This window comes from Lagenorhynchus albirostris, chromosome 9, assembly GCF_949774975.1.
Source record: "Lagenorhynchus albirostris chromosome 9, mLagAlb1.1, whole genome shotgun sequence".
Taxonomy (NCBI): Eukaryota; Metazoa; Chordata; class Mammalia; order Artiodactyla; family Delphinidae; genus Lagenorhynchus; species Lagenorhynchus albirostris.
In genome coordinates this window covers 34646861-34674508 of record NC_083103.1, presented here as the reverse complement: position 1 = coordinate 34674508, position 27648 = coordinate 34646861, and the positions used below count along the sequence as shown (strand labels likewise).

The 27648-nt window shown below is 36.8% G+C and overlaps 1 protein-coding gene across 2 annotated transcripts in view; it reads left to right on the top strand.

The window, feature by feature from the left end:
- NELL1 (neural EGFL like 1) overlaps positions 1-25932 on the top strand; it is an 859251-nt gene extending 833319 nt beyond the window's left edge. For both annotated transcript variants that reach the window (XM_060159518.1, XM_060159517.1), the window contains 3 exons: positions 21468-21644; positions 23926-24150; positions 25882-25932. In XM_060159518.1, coding sequence (XP_060015501.1) covers positions 21468-21644; positions 23926-24150; positions 25882-25932 — 453 coding nt within the window. The remainder of the gene's footprint in view (positions 1-21467; positions 21645-23925; positions 24151-25881) is intronic.
- Positions 25933-27648: the final 1716 nt, after the last annotated feature.

The following is a 27648-nucleotide window of genomic DNA, read 5'->3' as shown; positions in this document are numbered from 1 at the left end:
ATCTTTTTCCATCCCCTCATTTTCAGTCTGTACGTGTCCCTAGGTCTGAAGTGGGTCTCTTGTAGACAGCATATATACAGGTCTTGTTTTTGTATCCATTCAGCCAGTCTATGTCTTTTGGTTGGAGCATTTAATCCATTGACAATTAAGGTAATCACCAATAAAAGGTATGTTTATATTGCCAGTTTGTTAATTGTTTTATTTTTGTAGGTCTTTTTTCTTCCCTTCCTCTTTTGTTGTCTTCTCTTGAGATTTGATGACTATATTTAGTGTTGTGTTTGGATCACATTTTCTTTTGTGGGTGTGTATCTATTGTAGATTTTTGATTTGTGGTTCCCATGAGGTTTTGATATAGCAGTCTATACATATATACAATTTTTTTTTAATTTGCTGGTCTCTTAATTTTGAATGCATTTCTGATATCCTGCATTTATTTGTACTCTCCTCGTCATACGATTTTTGGTTTTGATATCAGATTCACGTGTGGACGATTTCCTACCTTTTCTTTATGTTTGACATTTCCAGTGAGCTTTCCCATTCGTAATTTTCTTGGTTCCGCTTGTGGCCTTTTCTCTTCTGCTTAGTGAAGTTCCTTTAGCGTTTGTTGTAAAGCTGGTTGGTGGCACTCAATTCTCTTAGCTTTTGTTTGACTGTAAAGCTTTCGATTTCTCTGTCAAATCTGAATGAGAGCCTTACAGGGTAGAGTATTCTTTGTTATAGTTTTTTACTTTTCATCACTTTAAATATTCCATGTCACTCCCTTCTGGCCTGCAGAGTTTCTGCTGAAAAATCAGCTGATAACCTACAAGGGAACTCCATAAGGTTATTTGTTCCTTTTCCCTTGTTGCTTTTAATATTTTTTCTTTGTCTTTTATTTTTGTCAGTTTAATATGTCTTTCGGCATGTTCTGCCTTGGATTTATCTTGTATGAGAATCCCTGTGCTTCCTGGATTTGTGCATTTTTTCCTGGTGGAGGGGACTAGTGCCTGCCCACTCATGGGTGTAGCTGTGTCTTCTCCCTCTGGTAAGCAGGGCCATGCCAAGGGGTGTGTTTAAAGGTGGCTCAGGAAGACTTTAAGCAGCTTGTCTGCTGATGGCTGGGGCTGTGTTCTCACCCTGTTGGTTGTTTGGACTGAGGCATCCCAGCACTGAAGCCGAAGGGCTGTTGGGTGGGGCCCAGTCTTGGCATCAAACTGGCGGCCCTTAGGGTAGGTCATGCCAATGAGTACTCACTAGTAACTCTGCCATCAGTGTCCCTGTATTGAGTCACAGCCACCCCCTACCTCTACAGGAGTCCTTCCAAGTCCAGCAGGTAGGTCTGGCCCAGGCTCCTATGAAGTTACTGCTTTTTCCCCTGGGTCCCAGTGCACATCATGCACCCTCCAACAGTGAAGTTTGTTTCCCCCAGTCCCGTAGATTTCCTGTGATCCAGCCCTGCTGGCCTTCAAAGCCAAATGCTCTAGGGGCTCCTCCTCCTGATGCCAGACCCCGAGACTGGGGCTCCTGATGTGGGGCTCAGAACTTTCACTCCTGCAGGAGAACTTCTGTGTTATAATTATTTTCTGGTTTGGGGAGTTGCCCACCTGGCAGGTATGGGATTTGATCGTATTGTGAATGCACGCCTCCTACCATCTTGTTGTGGTTTCTTCTTCGTCTTTGGAAGTAGAGTATGTTTTTTGGTAGGTTCCAGTCTTTTTTTTGTCGACGGTTGTTTACCAGTTAGTTGTGATTTTGGTGTTTTCATGAGAGGAGGTGAGCGCAGGTCCTTCTGCTCCGCCATCTTGTCCCGGAATACTTCACCTTGTACTTTTGTTATCAAGATGGCTCCGTTCCTTAACAGTCATGAATCAACCTCTGCTAGCTATAAACTTTTCTTCTGCAGCTTCCTCACCTCTCTCTCAGCCTCCACAGAACTGAAGAGAGTTAGGGCCTTGATCTGGAGTAGGCTTTGGCTTAAGGCAATGTTGTGGCTGGTTTGATCTTCTATCCAGACCACTAAAACTTTCTCCACATCAGCAATAAGACTTTCACTTTCTTATCATTCGTCTGTTACTGGAGTAGCACTTTCAATTTCCTTCAAGAACTTTTTCTTTGCATTTACAACTTCTGTTTGGTACAAGAGGTCTCCCTTTTGGTCTATCTTGGTTTATGACACAGCATACCATCCTCATTAACCTCATTCACTTCTAACTTTTGATTTAAAGTGAGAGATGTATGACTCTTTTCACTTGAATGCTTAGAGTCCATTGTAGGGTTATAAATTAGCCTAATTTCAATATTGTGTCTCAGGAAATAACAGGGAGGGCAGAGGACAAGGAGAAAGGCAGGGAACTGGTGGTTGGCTTTGCAGTCAAAATACACACATTTATTAAGTTCACTCTCTTTTTTAGGCACAGTTTATGGCACGCTAAAACAATTACAATACCAACATCAAAGATCACTGATCAGGACTTCCCTGGTGGTGCAGTGGTTAAGAATCTGCCTGCCAATGCAGGGGACACAGGTTAGAGCCCTGGCCCAGGAGGATCGCACATGCTGCAGAGCAACTGGGCTGTGTGCCACAGCTACTGAGGCCTGGAGCCCATGCTCTGCCACAAGAGAGGCCACTGTAGTGAGAGGCCCATGCACTGCAACAAAGAGTAGCCCCCACTTGCCACAACTAGGGAAAGCCCACACGCAGCAACAAAGACTCAATGCAGCCAAAAATAAAATATAAAAATTACAACAACAAAAAAATCACTGATCACAGATCACCATACCAAACAGTAATAATGAAAAAGTTTGATTTGTGAGAATTACTAAAATGTGACAAAGTGAGCAAATGACATTGGAAAAATGTCACCAATAGACCTGTTCTACACAGTTGCCACAAACCTTCAACTTGTAAGAAAGAAATGCAGTCTGTGAAGCACAATAAAGCAAAATGCAGTAAAACAAGGTATGCCTTTAGTTTCCAGAAGATTCTAATGCTAATGGTCAGATGACTCCACTTTGAGAACCATTGCCCCAAGAATCCTTCTGTTCTGAGTGTGTGTGAAATCCTTTTATCCTACCTCCCAGTCTCTTCATGATACAAGGAAGCAGTATAGTAGAAAGTGATTCTTATAAAACTCCAGATTGGGGTCTAGTTCCTGTTTTATTATTAATTAATTTGCCATGTGGAAAAGTTATTTCCCCTCTCTGGACCGGAATTCCTCTTGATTAAAATGAGTCAGTTGGATTAAGTGACTGCTAAAAATTTTCTACATCAGGTGCAAATTAGAGGAGACTAAAAAAAAATAATCGTTTGTGGGGTATAACCTGAAGGCAAAATTTATTATTTTGTGAAAATATTGAATATTACTTCCCAATAAATTTGTATGTGAGAAGGTAAAACAAATGGGTCTAGAGTACCACTACTAATTTTATACTTCATATTTGGGATCAAATAACTTCTTTAAAGGGCAAGATAGGTGTTGCACACTGTAAGATCTGTCTCACATACTCAACTTTACTGTTGAGTGAGAATCAGGTGACCAGCTGAATTTGGACTGTGGGCATCAGCTTGCCAAACCTGTTTTATGTTATTATTCAATTTATATAAGTAATCCTACCTAAGTCTACTTCCTTAAGAAATTTGAAACTATGGGAAAAAAAGGAATAGTGATATTACGCAATAAGGAGTAAAGTCTCAATGTATTGACTATTCAGTAATGTGTAATTTATAGTATAAAGTATAATTTTTATGATACAGTAAGAATATGCCAGGAAAGTATATGTCCCTGGTATTTAAAATTCAATAGCAATTGAAATATTACAATACTTACTGCTTATAGCTGAAATTTCATTATAAAATTGCATAAAAGCATTTAGGTTCTATGACAAAAGGGTGTGAAAATACATCTTTGTCATTTAAGTTGGCATTGTCCTGACCACCCAAGCTAGGATAGAGGTCAAGCTCTAGGAATAAACCCACAAATCTATGGCAAGTAGTATTACTCGCCATCAGTGGGCTCCATTCTCTTGCCAAATTTCAATTCCAGTGTGGTTGTGCTCTGTGAGCTGATGTTTTATAATGACATTCTCATTGAATTAAATAAGGCCACCTGTAAGATGTTTAATAATTGAAAATTATTTTCTTGACAGTTAATAAAGATCAGAGCAGAAATAGAGACAGAAAAACAACAGAAAATATAAACCAAATTAAGAGTCAGTTCATTGCAAGGGAAAAAGGAGAAAGGACTCCAATCAACAAAAGTATAAATGGAAAAGGAAACATTACAACTGATACCACAGAAATTCAAAGGATCATAAGAGGCTACTTTGAACACCTTTACTTCAGCAAACTGGAAAACTTAGAAGAAATGGAAAGATTTTTAAAAACATAACTTACTAACACTGATTCAAGACTGAATAAACAGATTACTAGTAAGGAGACTGAATCAGTAATGAAAAAATCTCACAACAAAGAAGGCTTCACTGGTGAACTTTTTAAAGAATTGAGGAGGAGATCAAGATGGGGAAGGATGAGGATCTGACCTCCCCCGATGAACACATCCAAAATACATATGTACATGGAGCAATTCTCACTGAAAACGAACGAGACTGGCAGAAAGACTTTTCTACAACCAAGGCTGTAAAAGTTCCACATGGACTCTGGAAGGGAGGAGAAGCCATCAGGACAGGACCTGTGCCCCTAAGAGGGGACAGAGAAGAGGAGGGCGCTACCATGGGTTCAGAGAGCATCCCTGGTGAGTAAGGGGTTTGAACCACATATGGGGCAGCCTGCCCTGGGGTCTAAAACTGGGAAGACAAGTCCCCTTAGCTGGTTTGAATACCAGTGGGACTTAGAACCCCAAATTCAACTTGTGAAGATTACTCCCAGGAAGGAAGGAAGCAGATTGAAACTTCATGGGGCTCTGGCCAGCTTCCTACTACCACCCCAGCACATGCCTCAACACACTGAGCACCCAAGCAGGCCCCTATAGCTCTGGATAAGCTCCCCACTATGGCAAAGGCTGTTGTTGCCAAGGAGGGTGGGCACTTGGCTCGAACTTCACGCAAGTGTGGCCGTTGCTGGTGCTTTTGGAAGCTGTGGATTGGGAGCTATGTGAAACTCTGACTGGGGCACCTGGACCATCACAGCACATACCCTGGCCTGCACCAGATACCTGCTCCAGCCCTTCTTTCTCCAGCACTGTTCCCCTCTGGGGCCAAGGTGCTATTGCTGGGAGAGGGGAGGGCACACACTTGGAACAGAATCACCTCAGACCTGACTCTCAAGGCTTCTGCTACAGCACCTTGAGACCCAACCTCATCCCTGGAGGAGGGTGACAACCACTGAGCATGGGAGAAGCTCCAGCTCACACCTAGCTCTGGCTCTAGACATTCCAGTTCCTGCCCCATCTCCCACCAAGGTGATAGCTGCCAACACACCCTGGGGGAAGATGTGACCTGTATTCACCTCAGATCCAGCTTTCCCACCAAAGCCACTTCACAAATGCAGACTTAATAGGAATGCTCCAATAGAAGGACACTCTTTCCTCCAATAGAAGGACACTCTTTCAAGACTGGGATGGGTAACTGTTTCACCTGAGACAGAAAGTTAAGCAAAATGAGAAGACAAAATGAGAAAGAACAACAACAACAAAATATAATGTAAAAAACATTATTGTAAAAAATAATTTACCAGTTAAAGATTTCAAAGAATCAGTAATAAGAATGCTAACTAACTAACTGAACTTGGAAAAAAATAAATGAACACAGTGAAAATTTTAACAAGGAACTAGAAAATATAAAAAAGAACCCATCAGAGTTGAAGAATAACTGAAATAAAAGCACACTAGAAGGAATTACCAGCAGACAAGGCAATAGAGAACTCACAAGTGATCTGGAAGATAGAATAATGGAAATCTCCCAATTAGAAGAGCAAAAAGAAAAACACATTTTAAAATATGAGGACATTTTAAGGGACCCTCAGAGACAACATTAAGCCTGCTAACATTTGCATTATAAGGGTCTCAGAAGGAGAAGAGAGAAATGGGTCAAAAATGTATCTGATGAACTTATGGCTGAAAACTTCCCAATCCTGAAGAAGGAAACAGATACCCAGGTACGGGAAGCACAGAGAGTCCTAAACAATATGAACTCAAAGAGACAAATCTGAATTAAAATTGCAAAATTATTTAAAGATAAAGAGAAAATTCTGAAGGCCATTAGCTGATTTTTCTGTAGCAACTTTGTAGGCCAGAAGGGAGTGGCATGATATACTTAAAGTGCTGAAAGGGAAAGCCTTGCAACTTAGGATACTCTACCATGTGATCTACATGCTAAGCCAAAAACCTGGTCTCAACAAATGTAACAGGATAGAAATTACATCAAGCATTTTTTCTGACCACAATGGTATAAAACTGGAAATCAATTATAGGAAGAAAAAAATGGGAAAAACACAAACATATGGAGACTAATAAACATGCTACTAAAAAAAAAAAAAAAGGGTCAATGAAGAACCCAAAGGGGAGATCAGAAAATACCTGGAGACAAATGGAAACACATTTCAAAAGCTATGAAATCCAACAAAAGGAGTTCTAAGAGGGAAGTTTATAGCAATACAGGCCTACCTCAAGAAATAAATCTCAAACAACGTAACGTACCACCTAAAGGAATTAGAAGAACACATAAATCCCAAAGTCAGCAGAAAAGATGAAATAATATCAGAGAGGAAATAGAGACCAGAAGAAAATAGAAAAGAGTAAACAAACAGCTGGATTTTTAAAAGATAAAATTGAAAATTCTTTAGCCAGACTCATCAAGAAAAACGATAGGACCCAAGTAAACAAAATAAGAAATGAATGAGGAGAAATTAACAACGAATATTACAGAGATACAAAAAAATCATAAGCGAATACTATGAGCAGTTATATGCCATCAAATCTGAATACCCAGAAGAAATGGAAAAATTTCTGAAACATACAGCCTGCCAAGACTGGATCACAAAGAAATAGGCAATCTGCATAGAATGAGTACTAGTAGTGAAATTGAATTAATAATAATAATAAAAAACCTTCCAGCAAACGGAAGTCCAGGACTGGATGGCTTCACAGGGGAATTCTCCCAAAAATATAAAGAGATAATACCTATCTTTCTCAAACTATTTCAAAAATCGAAGAGGAGGGAACATTCCCAAATTCATTCTATAGGTCAGCATTACCCTGATACCAAAACCATACAGACACTACAAAAAAAGAAAATTACAGACCAATATCTCTGATAAATATAGATGCAAAAATTCAACAATATATTAGCAAACCAAATTTAACAATATATAAAAAGGATCCACACCATGATCAAGTGGGATTTATTTCAAGGATGCAACAATGGTCCATTATTTGCAAAATGAATGTGATACACTTCATTAACAAAATAAATGACAAAAAATCTTTTTATCGAATGATCATCTCAGTAGACACATAAAAAGCATCTGACAAAATTCAACAGCCATTCATGATAAAAGCTCTCATCAATGTTGGTAAACAGGAAACATAGCTTACAAAAATAAGGACCATTTATGGCAAACCCACAGTTAACATCATACTCAATGGTGAAGAGTTTAAAGCTTTTCCTCTGAAATCAGAAACAAGATAAGGATGCCCACATTTACCATTTCTATTTAACATAGTAATGGAAGTCCTAGACACAGCAATCAGATAAGGAAATGAAATAAAAGACATCCAAATTGGAAGGGAAGAAGAAGTAAAACTGCCACTATCTGCAGATGAAGTGATACTACATTAAAAAATCCTAAAGTCTCGGCCAAAAAAATTATTTAAGTAAATGAATTCAGTATATGTGCAGGATACAAAATTAATATACAGAAACCTGTTGCTTTGTATACACTAAGAATGAATTAATAGAGAGATCAAGAAAGCAATCCTGTTTAAAGTCACATCAAAAAGAATAAACTACGTAAAAATAAACTTAACCAAGAAGTTAAAGACCAATACTCTGAAAAAAAACTATGAGACATTGATAAAGGAATTGAAGATGAAACAGAAAAATGGAAAGATATCTCTTGTTCTTGGATTGAAAGAATTAACAATTTATTGACCAGAGACGTGTCAGTAAGTTTTTTAGAGGGGGATACAATTCACATCACCGTGCAAAGTTGTTGGAGCTTAAAATTGACCAAGGGTTCATTATACAACTTATGGTTGTCATCATCATTCATATTTTTCTCCATTAGGTTTTTGTTCCAACCTACCTTGTGTATATTATAAACGCCACTTTATTACCATAAAATTTTCAAAAATGACACATCACGAAACTTTGAAGGAGAAATGTTCGGTAAATTTTATGCAGATACTGTCTCTGATTATCTGAGTGACATAAATACTAGTGTCACCGAAGATGACAGTTCTTCAGAATATAGTTCTGATTCAGACAGTGTGCATATCAGACCAACAAAAAGATGAAAAAACCTCAGTGACTGATTCTGATATGGAAAGTGAAAATGAAACTCACGGTTCTGGAGAATGCTCCTTTGCTTCTAGAGTGGATTGAAGACAACATTTCATGAAAATTAGAAGACTTTACAGGTATGTCAGGTGTAACTATTGAATGTAATTACCCACAAAGTGTTAGTGAAATAACAGAATTAATTTTCGGTAACAACTTTTTCGAGTTGGTAGCTTCTCAAACAAACGTGTATCACCAACGGAATGAAAAAATCATATAAAAAGTATGATAAGGCTTTAAAATGGACTGATGTAACCAATAGTGACATGAAGAGGTTTCTTAGATTAATAAGTTTGATGGGACAGATAAGAAAATCACACTGGAAAGAATATTGGTCTACTGATCCTTACTGAAACACCTATCTTACCAAAGATTATAATGAGAAGAAGGTTTGAACAAATAATGACATTTCTTCACTTTAATGATAACTCAGAAACTCTACTTCCTGCAGACAGGATTTCAAAGGTTAAACCTCTTTTGGATTATTTTCTACCAAAATTTCAGTTGATCTATATACCCAAACAAGAGCCATCACTTGAGGAGGCAATGCTAAAGTGGAGAGGACAACTCAGATTCAAAACCTATAATCCCGGAAGACTTACAAAATATGGAATTTTGGTCAGGATGGTTAGTGAAAGTGAAACTGGATACATATGCAACCTTAAAATTTATACAGGTGAAGGAAAGAAACTGCAAGAAACAGTATTGTCAGTCCTACAACCTTATCTGGGTTCAGGACACCATATTTACCAAGACAATTATTACAACAGTGTGTTCATATCTGAAATATTGTTGAAAAACAAAACCAGAGTTTGTGAGACTATAAGAGAGAATCAGGGTCTACCAAACCAATTAAAGGAGAAATCCGAAAATCTACAGTGAGGAGAAATGACATTCTTACAGACGGGAGAAGTGATTCTTCTTATATGGAAAGACAAGAGGCTAGTCTGCATAGTGACAACTATTCATGACACCTCCACAACATCTATAGGAAAGGAAGACAGGAGGACTGGCTATCACGTAACTAAGTCCACTTGTATATTAGAGTATAATAAATACATGAAAGGAGTTGATTGATCCGATCAATATCTGGCAAACTTCAATATCCTCCAGAAAACTCAAAAATGGTAATATAAAGTGGGTTTCTGAATAACTGCAGTTTATTCAATGCATTTAAAATTTATTGTAGCCTTAATGCACAGAATAAAATGACTTACAAACAATTTTTGTTAGCAGTACCTAGAGTATGGGTAATGGACCATTCTGGTGAATGTAGTGGTAGCCCTGCACCTGGTCCTTCTTGTGGAGTTTATAAAAGAGCCCCCCACAAAGATCCACCTTGTCAACTATCAGGTAAAATAAAAGAACATATTCTAGAGGAAATAATATCCACAGGACTAAAAAAAAAAAATGCTACCAGAAAGTGTAGACTCTGCTTTATCCAGGAGAAAGCGCAGTGAAACATGGTATATTTGCAATAGATGCTCTGTTCCCCTGCAGAGAGGTACCTGCTATATACTGCCTATAGCACTCTAACAAAATATTAGAATGGTTTAGTAAGACATGTACAAAGTTTCAAATAAATACAGTAAGTGCAAAAAAAAGTTTTTGATATTTGCTCAAATGTTGTTTGATTTTGAGGTGTTTCAATATTCACTTATATCACAAACTGCCAGCCACAGGTGTTAGTTTCTGCAAAAACCTCCCAGGCAATAATGTGTTAATATTGTTAAGATGTTAAGATACTCAAAGCAATCTACAGCTTTAATGCAATCTCTATAAAAATACTCCATGACATATAATCCTAACATTGATTTGGAACCACAAAACACCCTGAATAGTCAAGGCACTCTTGAGAAAAAAGAACAGAACTTTGAGAAAACAGAACAGAATTGGAGGTATCGTGCTCCCTGGCTATAGACTATACTGTGAAGCTACGGTATTCAAAAGAGTATAGTACTGGCACAAAAACAGACATATAGATCAATGGACCAGAATAGAGAGCCCAGAAATAAATTCACACACTTATGATCAATTAACCTACAACAAAAGAGGGAAGAATATACAATAGAGAGAAAACACTCTCTTCAGGAAGTGGTGCTGAGAAGACTGGACAGCTACATGAAAATAATGAACATTTCTTTACACCATATAGAAAAATTAAAAAATAGATTAAAGATCTAAATGTAAGACCTGAAACCACATAACTCCTAGAGGAAAACATAGGCAGAAAACTCTTTGACATAAAATGTAGCAATATATTTTTGCATCTCTCAACTCAGGAAAAGGAAACAAAAGCAAAAACAAACAAACAACAAAAAAACCCCAACAAACAAATGGTACCTAATTAAACTTAAAATCTTTTGTACAGCAAAGAAAACCATCAACAAAAAGAAAAGACTGTCTACAGAATGGGAGATATACTTGCAAATTATATACCTGATGATGGGTTAATATCCAAAATATATAAACTGCTCATACAACTCAATATCAGAAAAACAAACAACCCAATTAAAAAACATCAGAGGACCTGAATAGACATTTTTTCAAAGAAGATGTACAGATGGTCAACAGGCACATGAAAAGATACTCAATGTCTCTAATCAGAGAAGTGCAAATCAAAACCGCAAGGAGATATTACCTCACACCTGTCAGAATGGCTATCATCAAATAGACCACAAATAACATGTTTGTGAGGATGTGGAGGAAAGGGAAAACCTAGTACTCTGTTGGTGGGAATGTAAATTGGTGCAGCCACTGTGGAAAACTGTGTGGAGGGGCCTGAGAAAACTAAAAATATAACTACCATATGACCAGCAATTCCACTCCTGGGTATATATCTAAAGAAAATGAAAACACTAATTTGAAAAGATACGTGCACCCCAATGTTCACAGCAGCATTACTTATACTAGCCAAGATATGGAAGCAACCTAAGGTTCCATCAACAAATGAATGGATAAAGAAAATGTGGTATATACAGACACATACATACATATACACACAAGCACACATACAATGGAATATTGCTCAGCCATAAAAAAGAATTAAATTTTGCCATTTGTAACAACATGGATGGACCTAGAGGGCATTATGCTTAGTGCAATAATTCAGAGAAAGATGGTCTGTTATAACACATGTGGAATCTAAAAAATAAAGCAAATGAATGAATATAACAATAACAACAACAAAAAGACTCAGGTATAGACAACAAACCAGTGGTTACCAGTAGGAAGAAGGAAGAGGGGAGGGGCAAGATGATGGGAAGGGCAAGATAGGGGTAAGGGATTAAGAGTTAAAAGCTACTATTTGTAAAATAAATAAGATACAAGGATATATTGTACAACAAAGGGAATATAGCCAGTATTTTATAATGTCTTTCATGGAGTATAATCTATAAAAATATTGAATCTATTGTACACCTGAGATTAATAAAATGTAAATCAACTATGATTCAATTAAAATAAAGAATGAAGGAAGGAAGGAAGGAAATAAGGAAAGAATAATTAACACCCATCCTTCTCAAACTCTTCCCCAAAAAAACTGAAGAAGAGGGAACACTCCCTAAATCTTTTTACAAGGCCAGCATTTTCCTTTTAACAAAACCAGGACAGGACCCTAGTAGAAAGAAAACTATAGGCCAATATCCCTGATGTGTATATATGCAAAAATTCTCAAAATACTAGCAAACCAAATTTGGCAGCACATTAAAGGAATCATTCACCATAACCACGTGGGATTATCCCTAGGATACCAGGATGGTTCAACATAGGCAAATCAATCAATGTGATACATCACATTAAAATAATTAAAGACCCATATGAACATCTCAATAGAAGCAGAAAAACATCTGACAAAATTCAACATCTCTTCTTCATAGTAAAAACTCTTAGCAAATTAGGCATGGAAGGAACATGCCTCAACATAATAAAGGCCATATATGACATAAGCCTCCAGCTAACATCATACTCGATATTAAAATGTTGCAAGCTTTTCCTCTAAGATCAGCAACAAGACAAGGGTGCTCACTCTCACCCTTCCTATCAACATGGTGCTAGAAGTCCTAGCTAGAGAAGTCAGGGTAAAAAAGCAATAATAGGTATCAGAACTGGAAAGGGAGAAGTACAATTGTCTCTATTTGCAGATGACATGATTTTGTATAGAGAAAATCCTAAGACTCAACCAAAATCTATGAGATCTAATAAAAAAAATTCAGTAAATTTGCAAGATACAAAATTAACATACAAAAATCAGCCATGTTTCTATATACTAACAATGAATTTTCTGAAAAAGAAAGGAATTGATCCCATTTACAATAGCATCAAAAACAATAAAATACTTAGGAATAAATTTACCTAAGGAGGTGAAAGATCTCTACTCTGAAATCTACAAGACACTGATGAAAGAAATTAAAGAAGATAATAATAAATGGAAACATATCCCATATTCATGAAATGGAAGAATTAATATTTTTAAAATGTAAATACTACCAAAAGACATCTGTAGATTTAATGCAATCCCTATCAAGATTTCAATGGCAGTTTTTACAGAAGTGGAAAAAATACTCCTAAAATTTATATGGAACCTCAGAAGATCCAAATAACAAAGAAATACTGAGAAAGAAGAGCAAAGCAGTTGGCATCACACTTTCTCATTTCAAGCTATACTATTAAGCTATCATCATCAAAAGAGTATTACACAAGCATAAAAACAGACAAATGAACCACTGGAACAGGATCAAGAGCTCAGAAATAAAACCAAGCACATATGGTCAACTAATACTTGACAAGGGAGCCAAGAATACTCAATGGAGGAGAAAAAACATCTCTTCAATAAATGCTGCAGGGATAATTGAATATTCATATGTAAAAATAAAACTGCACCACTATTTTACACCATTCACAAAAATTCAAAATGGATTAAGATTTAAATGTAAGAACTTAAACCATGAAACACTTAGAAGAAAAAATAGGAATAAAGCTCCTTGTCATGGTAATGATTTTTTTATATGACACCTAAAACACAAGCAACAAAATTTTTAAAATAAACAGTTTGGACTACATCAAGCTAAAAACTCTGGACAGCTTAAGAAACCATCCTCAAAATGAAAATACAACCTATGGAATGGGGAAAAAAAATTGCAAACCATCTATCTGACAAGGAGTTAAGATATATAAAGAACTCATACAACTCAATAGCATAAAAACAAATAACACAACTAAATATGCATTAAGGACCTGCATAGACATTTCTCAGAAGAAGATATATGAAAAGCCAACAGGTACCTCAAAAGATGCTCAGCATCACTAGTCATTAAGAAAATGCACATTAAAACCACCAAGAGGTATCACCTCATGCCTGTTCAAATGGCCATCATCAAACAGACAAGAGATAACAAATACTGGCTTGAATGTGGAGGAAAGGGAACCCTTGTGTACCGTTAGTGGGATTGAAAATCCCACTGTTTTCCACTGTGGAAAACAGTATGGAGGATCCTAAAAAAACTTAATAAAATTACACTATGATCCAGCAGTTTTACTACTGGGAATATATCCAAAGGAAATGAAAACACTAACCCCAAATAATATCTGCACCCACATGTTCATAGCAGCATTATTTACAATAGCTAAGACACAGAAACAACCTAAGTGTTCATAGGTGGATGAGTGGATGAAGAAGTCGTGGTATATATTTACAGCACAATATTATTCAGCCAGAAAAAAATGAGGAAATCCTACCATTTGCAGCAACATGGATGGACCTTAATGGCATTATGGTAAGTAAAATAAATCAGAGAAAGACAACTACTGTATGATTTCAGTTACAGGTGGGATCAAAAAAGCCCAACAAACACACAAACAAGCAAAAACAGAGAATAGGAGATCAGACTTGTAGAAGTAGAGGGTGGGTGGGGGATTGAAAGAAGGTGGTCAAAAGGTACAAACTTCTGTAAGACAAGTAAGTGCTAGGGATGTAATGTACAGCATGACAACTAGAGCTAACACTGCTGTCTAATATATAGGGAAGTTATTAAGAGAGTAAATTCTAATAGTTAACATCAAAGGAGAACTTTTCCACCTCTTTTTGTTTTTACTTTTTTTTTCCTTATCTATATAAGGAAATGGATGTTAGCTGAAGCAATTATGGTAATCCTTTCACAATATATGCAAGTCAAACACCACTCTGCTGCAACTCCTTAAACTTATACAATGATGTATGACAATTATTTCCCAGTAAAAGTGGAAAATAATTTTCTTGACAGTTAACCTGTAATTCAAAAGCCACTGTGAACATGGCTATTGTTCTGAAGCCTGTTAAAGTCTAAGAGGGCCCTATTTGGCATTCTCACATAATTGATGAGATGTGAAATTACTTTGAACTAACCCTGGAGGCTATTCACTTATTCTTATTCATTCTTTTGAACAGCACACAGAGAAACTTGACATTCTGATTGGGTGTCATTGCCTGTTGAACAGTACCTGCTTCCAGAAGAATCTATCCCTGTGTTTTATGTTGTTCACGAATAGCCATGTGGGTTCCTAAGACCTGGTCCTTCTATACTTGGGGAGAGTAATATTGTGGTCAGCTGAGCTGACCAAATGTTTTCATGTCATAGCTATCATTTTTCTTAGCTTCTGTTAAATCCATAGGGGAGTCATTTGGGGTACGGTTATTTAAACCAAATATATTAGTGAGTTAAAATCATGGTATATGAGCTATAAGCTGAAGGTCTATTGTTGAAAAATTCCTAGGACCTGGACACTCCTTTGTCCAGACTAGCTGAATTCCCTGACACAGTTCATCTGCTTAACTAGAGTCTCTCGCTTGCTCTCTCTATAAATATGTGCAAACATATGTGTGTTTTTATACATATATGTATATATGCATATGTATGTATGTGTATGCGTGTATATACATATAATCTTTCATCCCCTAATATTTTGAACACTGATTTCTTGTCATTTCTGCTAGTAATAGAACTGATGCACACCATTTGAGGTAAAGCATTTTTTAACCTGTTACTTCATTACATATGTAGCCAGCATGTCACCATAAAGAATGTAAAGCATTTAAAGATTTCCACTTTAGCTGGCAGTAAACATATCTCAGCAAGCCCTGTCCTATTCAACATTGTTGTCCATGAAGTAGATGAAGACCCTAAGGGCAGGCCCATCAAGTTTGCAGATGTCACTAAACTGAAGGAGGACAAACTAAGATGAATGACAGACACAGCATTTAGAAAACATTGTGACAGGCGAGGGAAATGAAATGGATCTAACAAGATGAAATACAATATGGATAAACACCAAGTTTTACACTTCCAAACAACTAACCACACAAGACACAATAGGGCTTAATGAGGTTTTAGTCTTCATTAACCTCATAGAGGTCAACACTACGACATAACCAAAGTAAGTAAGGAAGTAAATATTGAAATCAGGCTGCATTTATAAAAGTACAGTACTTAAAACAAGGTGACCATGAGTCTCACTTCATTTTGTGTTGGTCAGACCATTACTGAGGAATTATATTCAGCTCTCTAATTCAGCTACCTCATTTGAGAAATGGAGATAAAAATTTCTATTCCACTGAATAATCAGTATTAAATGTGACAATGCATATAAAAGAGTTGGCACAATGTGACATGAAATAAATGTTAAATTGATGGTAGATGATGACAACAATTATTGGAAATACTCAAAACTGTTGAAGAAGGTGGCAGTAAATGAAGGGATGGAAAAAGGTATTCCATGCAAATGGAAATCAAAAGAAAGCTGGAGTAGCAATACTCATATCAGACAAAATAGACTGTAAAATAAGGACTGTTACAAGAGACAAAGAAGGATACTACATAATGACCAAGGGATCAATCCAAGAAGAAGATAAAACAATTGTGAATATATGTGCACCCAACATAGGAGCACCTCAATATATATAAGGCAAATGTTTACAGACATAAATGGATAATTGACAGTAACACAATAATAGTGAGGGACTTTAACATCCCACTTGCATCAATGGACAGGTCATCCAGACAGAAAATCAATAAGGGAACACAGGCCTTAAATGACACATTACAACAGGTGGACTTAATTTGTAGAACATTCCATCTGAAAGCAGCAGGATACAATTTCCTCTCAAGTGCACATGGAACGTTCTCCAGGATAGATCACATCTTGGGCCACAAATTAAGCCTTGGTAAAATTTAAGAAATTTGACATCACATCAAGCATCTTTTCTGACCACGATGCTATGAGATTAGAAATCAAATACAGGAAAAATACTGTAAAAAGCACAAACACACGGAGGCTAAAAAAATACGTTACGAAGCAACCAATGGATCACTGAAGAAATCAAAGAGGAAATCAAAAAATACCTAGAGAAAAATGACAATGAAAACACAACGATCCAAAACCTATAGGACACAGCAAAAACAGATCTAAGAGGGAAGTTTATAGCAACACAATCTTACCTCAGGAAACAAGAAAAATCTCAAACAACCTAACCTTACACCTAAAGCAAGTACAGAAAGAAGAACAAACGAAAGTGAAAGTTAGTAGAAGCAAAGAAATCATAAGATCAGAGCAGAAATTAATGAAATAGAGGTGAAGAAAACATTGGAAAAGATCAATGAAACTAAAAGCTGGCTCTTGGAAAAGATAAACAAAATTGATAAACCTTTAGCAAGACTCATCAAGAGGGAAAGGGCTCAAATCAATAGAATTAGAAATGAAAAAGGAGAAGTTAAAACTGACATCACAGAAATACAAATGATCATAAGAGACTCCACAAGCAACTATATGCCAATAAATGGACAACCTGGAAGAAATGGACAAATTCTTAGAAAGGTACAATCTCCCAAGTGTGAAGTGGGAAGAGATAGAAAATATGAACAGACCAACCACAAGCACTGAACTTGAAACTGTGATTAAAGAATTCCCAACAAACAAAAGTCCAGGACCAGATGTATTCACAAATTCTATCAAACATTTAGGGAAGAATTAACACCTGTCCTTCTGAAACTCTACCATAAATTTGCAGAGGAAGGAATACCCCCAAGCTCATTCTATGAGGCCACTATCACTCTGATACCAAAACCAGACAAAGATACCACAAAAAGGAAAATTACAGGCCAATATCACTGACGAACATAAATGCAAAAATACTCAACAAAGTACTAGCCAGCCAAATCCAACAATACATTAAAAGTGTCATACACTATGATCAAGTGGTATTTGTCCCAGGGATGCAAGGATTCTTCAATATCTACAAATTAATCAGTATGATACACCACATCAACAAACTGAAGAAAAAAACCATATGATCATCTCAATAGATGCAGAAAACACTTTTGACAAAATTTTATACTATTTATGATAAAAAAAAAAAATCTCCCCAGAAAGTGGTCGTAGAGGGAACTTTCCTCAACATAATAAAGGCCATATATGGCAAACCCACAGCTGACATCATTCTCAATGGTGAAAAGCGGAAAGCATTTCCTCTTAGATCAGGAACAAGACAAGGATGTCCACTCTCACCACTTTTATTCAATATAGTTTTGGAAGTCCTAGCCATGCAATTAGAGATGAAAAAGAAAGAGAAAAATCCATAATGGAAAAGATGTAAAACTGTCATTGTTTGCAGATGACATCATACTATACATAGAAAATTCTAAAGACACTACCATAAACTACTAGAGCTCATCAATGAATTTGGTAAAGTTGCAGAATAGAAAATTAATACACAGAAATCTCTTGTATTTCTATACACTAACAACAGAAATTCAGAAAGACAAATTAAGGAAACAATTCCATTTACCACTGCATCTAAAATTAACTACCTAGGAATAAACCGACCTAAGGAGGCAAAAAACTTGTACTCTGAAAACTATAAGATGCTGATGAAAGAAACAGAAAGTGATACAAACAGATGAAAAGATATACCATGTTCTTGGATTGGAAGAATCAATATTGTGAAAATGACTATACTACCCAAGCTGATCTAGAGATTCAATGCAATCCCTATAAAATTACCAATGGAATTTTTCACGGAACTAGAACAAAAACTTTTAAAATTTGTATGAAAACACAAAAAGACCCTGAATAGCCAAAGCAATCCTACGAAAAACAGAGCTGGAGGAAATCAGGCTCCCTGACTTCAGACTATAGTACAAAGCTACAGTAAACAGTATGGTAGTGGCACAAAAAGAGAAATATAGATTAATGAAACAGTGTAGGAAGCCCAGAAATAAACCCATGCACCTATGGTCAGTTAATCTACAATAAAGGGGGCAAGAATATACAATGGAGACAGTCTCTTCAATAAGTGGTGCTGGGAAAACTGGACAGCTACATGTAAAAGAATGAAATTAGAACATTCTCTCATACCTTTCACAAAAATAAACTCAAAATGGATTAAAGACCTAAGTGTAAAGCTGGACACTATAAAACTCTTAGAGGAAAACATAGGCAGAACACTCTGTGCCATAAATTGCAACAATATCTTTTAGGATCTACCTCCTAGAGTAATGAAAATAAAAATAAACAAATGGAACCTAGTTAAACTTAAAAGCTTTTGCACAGCAAAGGAAACCATAAACAAGATGAAAAGACAACCTACAGAATGGGAGAAATTATTTGCAAACAAGGTGACTGACAAGGGATTTATCTCCAAAATATACAAACAGCTCATGCAGCTCTATGTGAAAAACAGACAAACAAACACAACAACAAACCCAATCAAAAAATGGGCAAAAGATCTAAATGGACATTTCTCCAAAGAAGACATACAGATGGCCAAAAAGCCATGAAAAGATGCTCAACATCACTAATTATCAGAGAAATGCAAATCAAATCCACAATGAGGTATCACCACACACTGGTCAGAATGGCCATCATCAAAAAGTCTACAAACAATAAATGCTAGAGAGTGTGTGGAGAAAGGGGAACCCTCCTACACTGCTGGTGGGAATGTAACTTGGTACAACCACCATGGAGAACACTATGAAGGTTCCTTACAAAACTAAAAATGGAACTACCATACGATCCAGCAATCCCACTCCTGGGCATATATCTGGAGAAAACCATACTTTAAAAAGATACATGCACCCCAATATTCATCGCAGCACTATTTACAATAGCCAAGACATGGAAGCAACCTGAATGTCCATCAATGGAGGAATGGATAAAGATGTGGTACATATATACAATGCAATATTACTCAGCCATAAAAAACGAATGAGATAATGCCATTTGCAGCAACACAGATGGACCTAGAGATTATCATATGAAGTGAAGTGAGACAGAGAAAGATATTATATGATATCACTTATGTATGAAATCTAAAAAATGATTAAATGAACTTATTTACAAAATAGAAATAGACCCACAGACATAGAAAACCAATTTATGGTTACAAAAGGGGAAATGGTTAGATGAAGTAGGAGTTAGGGATTAAAATATAAACATTACTATATATAAAATAGATAACCAACAAGGACCTATTGTATAGCACAGGGAACTATACTCAATATCTTGCAATAACCTATAATGGAAGAAAATGTAAAAAAGAAAAAGAAAATATATATCTACATGTATGTATAACAATCACTTCGCTGTACAGCTAAAAATAACACTTTGTAAATCAAGTATATTTCAATAAAAATTTAAAAAAGAAAGTGGCCACAACAACAGTGAGAGGATTCAAAACTATGGGGAGTGGTCAAAAAATTAGAGATGGTTAATCTAGAGATGAGATGATTCAGAGGAGACGCAAGAGCTCTCTTCTAAGAACGAAGAGTAAAATGTGATAGAAGGGATGGGGAGTTCTGTGATTACCAACGGTGTAAACAAGGATCAATGAAGATGGGCAAGAAAAAGTGCAATTTTTAACATTCAGAAAGGTACAGAGTTGCGTAATTAGAATACCTTCCATGGTGGTGAGTTCTTCAAGACCGGAGAGCTTTAAGCACAGGCTTGATGACTTTTGAATATGGTTGCTCTAGACTAATCAAGTATAGGTCAGAAAGTTTGGTTATGTGTCCTCTAGGGTGTATTCTGGCCCTGAGATTCTCTGGTTTTGTAAATATTCAGCAAAGCAGTTATAACCATAAAAGGTGGCCACATGTCTCACCTTAAATTTTTAGCTCTTCATTGTCTGAGATGAGAAGTTACCGTGAGCAACAGACATATAAATGAGAAACACTGCAAAACGGTCTGTCTTAACGTTTGAGTGCTGTTGACCTTCAATCCCTTCTGAGTGTTCAGGGCCATTATTCCAGAAATTGTACTCTGCCTATAATTTGGGGAGCTGCCTCAAGGTGGGAAGTGACACCTTATTGTAGCTCCTTATAATAAACAACCTAAAAGCTATCTTGTAGAAGAAAAATTATTTTGAAACCAGAATATCTGGTGGTGGTGCTTAGAGAATTGCTACCTCTGTGTTACTAGGTAAGTCTTTTAGCCTCTCTGGGCCTCAGTTAATTCTTCTGTAAAAAGGGTATAGTCAGACTTCCTCCCAGAGTTGAGCCAGAAATAAAATTAGATGAATGCATTTGAATGTATTAGGTTGTTCATTGTGAACTGGGAAAAGTACAGCAGCATGATTTTCCACTCAAATGAGTGCTTGACTGTTTATGCATTTTTAGCTGCTTAGTTATAATGTTACTTAGAAATATGATTTTTAAGAAACATTTAGAAGAAAAGTTTGAAAGAACATATTGACTTCCCTCTGCAACTTAGAAATGTCTCCATGTTTACTTGGGCTGCCCTGCAGGCAAGGTCAGGGAAAGGCAGGATGTGTATATGTGAGGATACATGTGTGCATCTGTTTCGAGCAAAATGGGAGGTGGCTAGGGGAGCACTCTGACTAGAAATCTTTCCTATGTGCTCTGTAAAGCGTTTATAAGATTTGGTTTCCATAGTGCAGATTATTGTTTCCCTAATGATGAAACCTCCTTAATCTCATTTCTAAACAGGATGGGAAGATATTCTGCCGGCGGACAGCTTGTGATTGCCAGAATCCAAGCGTTGACCTTTTCTGTTGCCCAGAGTGTGACACCAGGGTCACAAGTCAATGTTTAGATCAAAATGGACACAAGCTCTATCGTAGTGGAGACAACTGGACTCACAGTTGCCAGCAGTGCCGGTGTCTGGTATGTTGGCTTCCTTTAGAGTGTTATCCTATATATTCTGGAGGGGTTTACAAGCTCAGTTGTCTGTGGGATTTAGTTTCCTGCGATTTGTGATCCTGTGCAGGGAGTTGTGGGTCCTGTGGCTAATTACGGGGCATATGTTCTTCCAGAAGACATTAGTATTCTACTATTTAAAACACCATGTAAGACAGAAAGGACATCTATAGCACAGATTTGGTCTAAGTTAGTTTACAATTGCTACTTTTTAGCCACTCCAGATCAATAAAATTCCCCACATGATAGAAAGCTTTCAAAGCCTTGATGGGGACTTATAGTTCTTACAGAGTCAAATCTTTCATTTCTTGGGACATTACCATTAAAGGTTTCAATATCAGAGATAGCAGAATATAGTAGAAATATCAGGGATTGATATTGATTCTAGGTCACAGAGACAGTCCTGGTTCTCCCACATGCAAGATGCGTGTAATTAACTTGGGCAAGTCCTAACATTTTACTTGATCATTCTTTCCTTCAGTGTACACAAGTGGATGGGCACCTATTTTGCAGGGCTGTTGTGAAGATCAGTTATATGAAAGGCAAGTGTAGTACTTGACTCATAGAAGGTACTTAGTGAACAGTAGTTACTATTGTTCATATTTCCTAGATTGAAAAATTTGTTTTACAGTGCTAAACCTTAATGTAGAAAAATGAAGGTTATTTTGTATCTTAATATGGGGATACTAATGACATAATCAGGTTAGAGAAAGTCCAGAGAAAAACCTTAATTTCTGGACCTGGTTCTTTCTGTTTCAAATTATATAACACAAAGATTTCTAATGTTGCAAAGACTGTTAAGGCACATTATCATAGTGAATATGATGTTCCATCTCTGAGGTAATTAAGCCAGTGGAGCTAAGTCATAACTAAGTCAACTTGTAATGGAAACTGTTAGCTGTGTTCCATAATTTAACATTTGCTAAAATTAATGATTCAGTCTATGGATACTGTATAAAAACAGGCATTCAGAAAAACTGTGCTGTAAATTTCTATTGGATTTTCTAAAGTCACCTGGCAAATGTGCAGATAATCTTAATAGAAACAAATCCTTCTTAATCACTCCTAATACTGAGGAGTATAACTCAGATATATTCAAATCATAGCCATTCTTACATCTCCCATTCAAGAACAGGCAAACACAACACAGCTATAGAATTAGGCTCCACATCAGCCTGGAAAATTACATTTCTCTTTGAAGAAGCCAATCATCAGGCACTCAGAAAAACTGGTATTAATTTTAGACATGATATTTTCATAGAATTTCAAAAGAGTATCCTCTCTCATCCCCAGACCCTAAGGTTATTATTTCCTGGGAGAACCGAAGCTGCTGAATATAACTTAATAACGACTTGAGAATAAAGTGGGTTGTATTTAATAAATATCAATAGTTTGCATGTGCCAGACTCTGGATGATATAACAATGAGCATGACAGACATGGCCTATCATGAAGCTGACTAAAGGCCATAGTCTTGTGAAGCTGACTGAATAATTAGGCATGCGTTTGCATAAATTATAATGAGTGTCATGATAAGGGAAGAGGCTACATAGGTAGTAGTCTGTACTATGTGCAGCTCAGTGGAGCCACAATGGCCACATCCTGGAATACTTGGAGGCTCTGTCTGAACTGTAACACCTTACACACATTTGTGATGTGTCACTAGCCAGACATTACATTCAGAACCATTATGAAATTGTTCTCCTGATATTGCCCAACCTCAATTTTAAATCCAATATAAGCAACTCAGTGCATGTTGTTATTGAAATAGTACAGTGGTTTAAGTTCCTCTTTGACCTTAAGGGAAAGAGATTTCTCTTTACACACTAGCTCAGTACCTTATCATCTATTTGTTCATTTGTTTAGCATTTATTGACCAGAACTGTGCTAAGCATCGGGGGGATAAAGGAACAAGCCCAAAACCTGAAAGCTCAAAATGTAATCTGGAATTGTATTGATAATTATGATAAGTCTCACGATAAAAATAATTATGGGTTGCCATTGGCACGCAGAGATGGGACCGAACTCTTTCCATGGCTACAGTATAGACAGTCAGCAAAAGCACTCTGGAGGAGGTGATACCTGTATTTGTTCTTCAAGGAGGAAACACATCATACCCATAATGATGCAAAGTAGCAACAGTCAGTGAGGACAGTGATGGAGATTCCTGAGAATTTCCCCCTCTGGGACTTTGGCAACAGGATTGTGCATAAGGTCAATGATGAAGTATTTTGGCTTTCTCTCCACAGGAAGGAGAGGTAGATTGCTGGCCTCTCACTTGCCCCAATTTGAGCTGTGAGTACACAACCATCTTGGAAGGGGAATGTTGTCCCCGCTGTGTCAGTGACCCCTGCCTGGCTGATAACATCGCCTATGACATCAGAAAAACTTGCCTGGACAGCTATGGCCTTTCTAGGCTTAGTGGCTCAGTGTGGACAATGACTGGATCTCCCTGCACAACCTGCAAATGCAAGGTAATTGGGTGTCCTGAGGATAACCAGGCCTTGAACAATTGCCAGAGAACACCTGCAGGAGGTCCACTCCTGATGTTTCTGAAGGCACAGGTTCCAAGGGGCATGGTGGAAACACAGGCAGGCATTTGCTTCTCCCCAGAGGTTAACCTGTCTGAATGGATTGTAGCTGTACCGTGTATTAAGGCAAATTCCAAATGATAACCATGGAATAAAATAGTCCTCTCTTTTGCCTTTTAAAATACAGGATTTAAACAATTGCACTAGGCCCAATTATGGCTGATTTAAGCTATTTTGACCTGCATATTAAAAAGTAAAAAAAAAAAAAAATCTTTTTTCATCCTGGAAATTTTTATAAGCTCTTCCATGAAACTGCCAATGTTAGAAGAAAGTGTTCTATAAATCTATGAAGTTTTTTGCTTTGTTTAACTATCACAGTACCTAATGCAGGGACTTGAAGCTCTTGCTGCACGATTTAATGAATTGTGATTATTTGCCTATCTTTTTGGAGGAGTTACCATGAGCCATCCTCATATGTCATTAAAATTAACAACTGACCCCTTCCTACCTTCAAAGCTTATGAAGAGCTATGACTGTAGTCAACTTGAAGGAAGGGTTAGGCAGGGTCAAATTTCTGCCGAAACATCTGCTTAAGATTCCCATGATTAAGCATGTTAAAAATATTAGTGCCTGGGCTTCCCTGGTGGCACAGTGGTTGAGAGTCCTCCTGCCGATACAGGGGACACGGGTTCGTGCCTGTCCAGGAAGATCCCACATGCCGCGGAGCGGCTAGGCCCATGAGCCAGGGCCGCTGAGCCTGCGCGTCCAGAACCTGTGCTCCGCAAGGGGAGAGGCCACAACAGTGAGAGGCCCGCATACCGCAAAATAAATAAATATTTAAAAAAAAAAAAAATATATATATATATATATATTAATTAGTCCATTCAATTCTATCAAATCCTGGCTCAGCTTCAGGCATCAGTGGAAGGATCCCAACTTGTCTTTTTATGCTGTTAAATGTGGATTCTTTTCTCCTTCCTGAAAAGTACCATCCTAAAATGCAGCCCCAATACATAAAGGACATCAAGCTTCATATAGCAAGAGTCATGGTCCCATTGTACCTTCAGCCCCATCAAACACAATGACCAGGAGATGTGGAGACCTATGTTATTTAGTATTATTTTTCTGAGCTTAGGTTTGAGATTCATTTAGGAGGATTATAAAGGTATATTTACATTAATACATGTAATTGATTTTTCATGAATTCCCAAAAATTGATATGTACCATCCCCTTCACAGTCACCATGAGACAGTCTATATTTACCCCTAACATGCCCACCTTTCTGTAAGCCATTTTGGAGTTATTTTCAGACTCTTTTGACTAGTATTATTAATGGCAATTTATCTTTCAGGGGGTTATTTTTGGAAAGAATCTCATTTAGATTAAGTCCAGTGAATAAGTTGTGTAAACAGACAACTTGGAAATACAGAGGAGTCTCAAACAAACCTGGTCTGAGCTCAGACAGGGGTGTATGAAGTTGCACTGCCAGCAGTAGCCAACAAGAGGGACCCTGAAGGGTCTCATAAATCTTTGGCATTTTTCTAGTAATTTTTTTATAGCATTCATGGAGTTGGTCTCAACATGTAGATGGTCATTTTGAATATAAAGGTGGACATTACATATTGATTTATATTCTATGTCTCATTGGCTAATGCTTGTGTCTTGATGCACAGAATGGAAGTGTCTGCTGTTCTGTGGATTTGGAGTGTCTTCATAATAATTGAAGTATTTAAAATGGACTCATCATCGCGGGAGAAAAATGGACAAAATAACCATCCAACATGATGAAGAACAGGAGTTGGTGTTTTTAGTTTTTTGTTTTTAACCACAGACAATTACCAAAGTTTCCACTGAAGGAAGGTGTTTGGGGGTTTACCTTTTGGACCTACCACGTTGCTCATTCTTGCTAACCTAGTCTAGGTGACCTACGGCACAGTGCATTTAAGTCTATGGTGGTTTAAAAAAAAAAAAAAAGTTTCCCATGTTGTAAATCACGTTTCCCTTATCAGATCATTTGCAGACACATTTAAATGATCTCATGGTAAATGTTGATGTATTTTTTTGTTTATTTTGTGTACTAACATAATAGAGGCTCGGCTCCTTTTGTTTATTTTTTCTGGATTTTTGGATCAAATTCTACAAATAAAGTTGCCTGTTGTGATTTCTGTCCCATCCACTGAATACTTAGTATTGAGATTCCTGTGAAATGTATTAATATGTGTATGTAGAGCCTAACTGCATCTTACTTACATTTCAAACTGTTGAACACACCTAGATACCCACTCGTTCAGCTTAAGCAAGCTGAAAGCAATTATGATATGTTAAAGAGGGGACCACAAACATAAATAATTATTTGAAGAAGAACTTTCTCCTCCTTCTTACAAACAAAATGAAACAAAATCTTAAGCCACAATTTAGAAACAGCAATGCTTGCAGACTTTTCTGGCATTGAAAGAGAAAGTATCCTTGCATCGGTTTTATATAGTATTTGATAACTTACTTACAAGGGACTTCCATGCTTTTTAATACAAGTTGTCACTATAGGAGAGGTGCATGGTGTTATTCCTACATTATATAAGAGTAAATTAATGTATCACAGTCCACTAATTTGTTCAGATCTAGTTGATTTATAACACATTGGGATTGATAACCAGGTCTCCTGATGCCTGTCCAATGATATTTTCTACTAAATCATGCCACATCACATATGGTAGAGGACATGCTTTTAAGAAGCTGTTTGTATGGTCAACAGTGAATGTTTTCATTTGAGCCACTACCATATTTTTAAGCGATGGCAGTTATCGAGTTACATAAAATGAATAAAATGTGCAAATGACATTATATCTGAGCTGAGAATTAAAAGTTGTAGTTTTCAAGTGAACCACACCTTAGTGGTTTGTAATACCTAAGTCTCCTGAATTCATCATTGTTCTGAATCAAGTTGGTTCATGAAATTTTGTTCACAAAATCAAGACAAAGACCTAAGTTGTTAAGTCAGTCATGCTAGATATATTTTAAATCCCAAATATTAATAGAATAATTAAAAATTACAAGTTAAGATTACCTATTTATTGATACTTGTCAGTATTTTTGTGAAGATAAAATTAACTACAATTCACTACATGAGATCAATTTCACGTGCTAAATTATGATATAGCAGTTAAAACTATATTTGACAACTACTGCGATAGTATGGTAAATTAGAACACGTCTCCATTTTAATTCTTTAAGTGTAATCTTGGAACAGAGATTTTGAAAATGATTATTTAGAAAATATTTATGGCACCTCCATTAAAAAATACCTGTCAGTTTTCAATGTTAAAACAAAGACATTTATAAGAATCATTTGTGGCTGTATAAGTGAGGGGTTGGCAAACTATGGTCCCTTGAGTCAAATCCGGACATCTGCCTATTTCATTGGAACACAGCCATGCACGTTC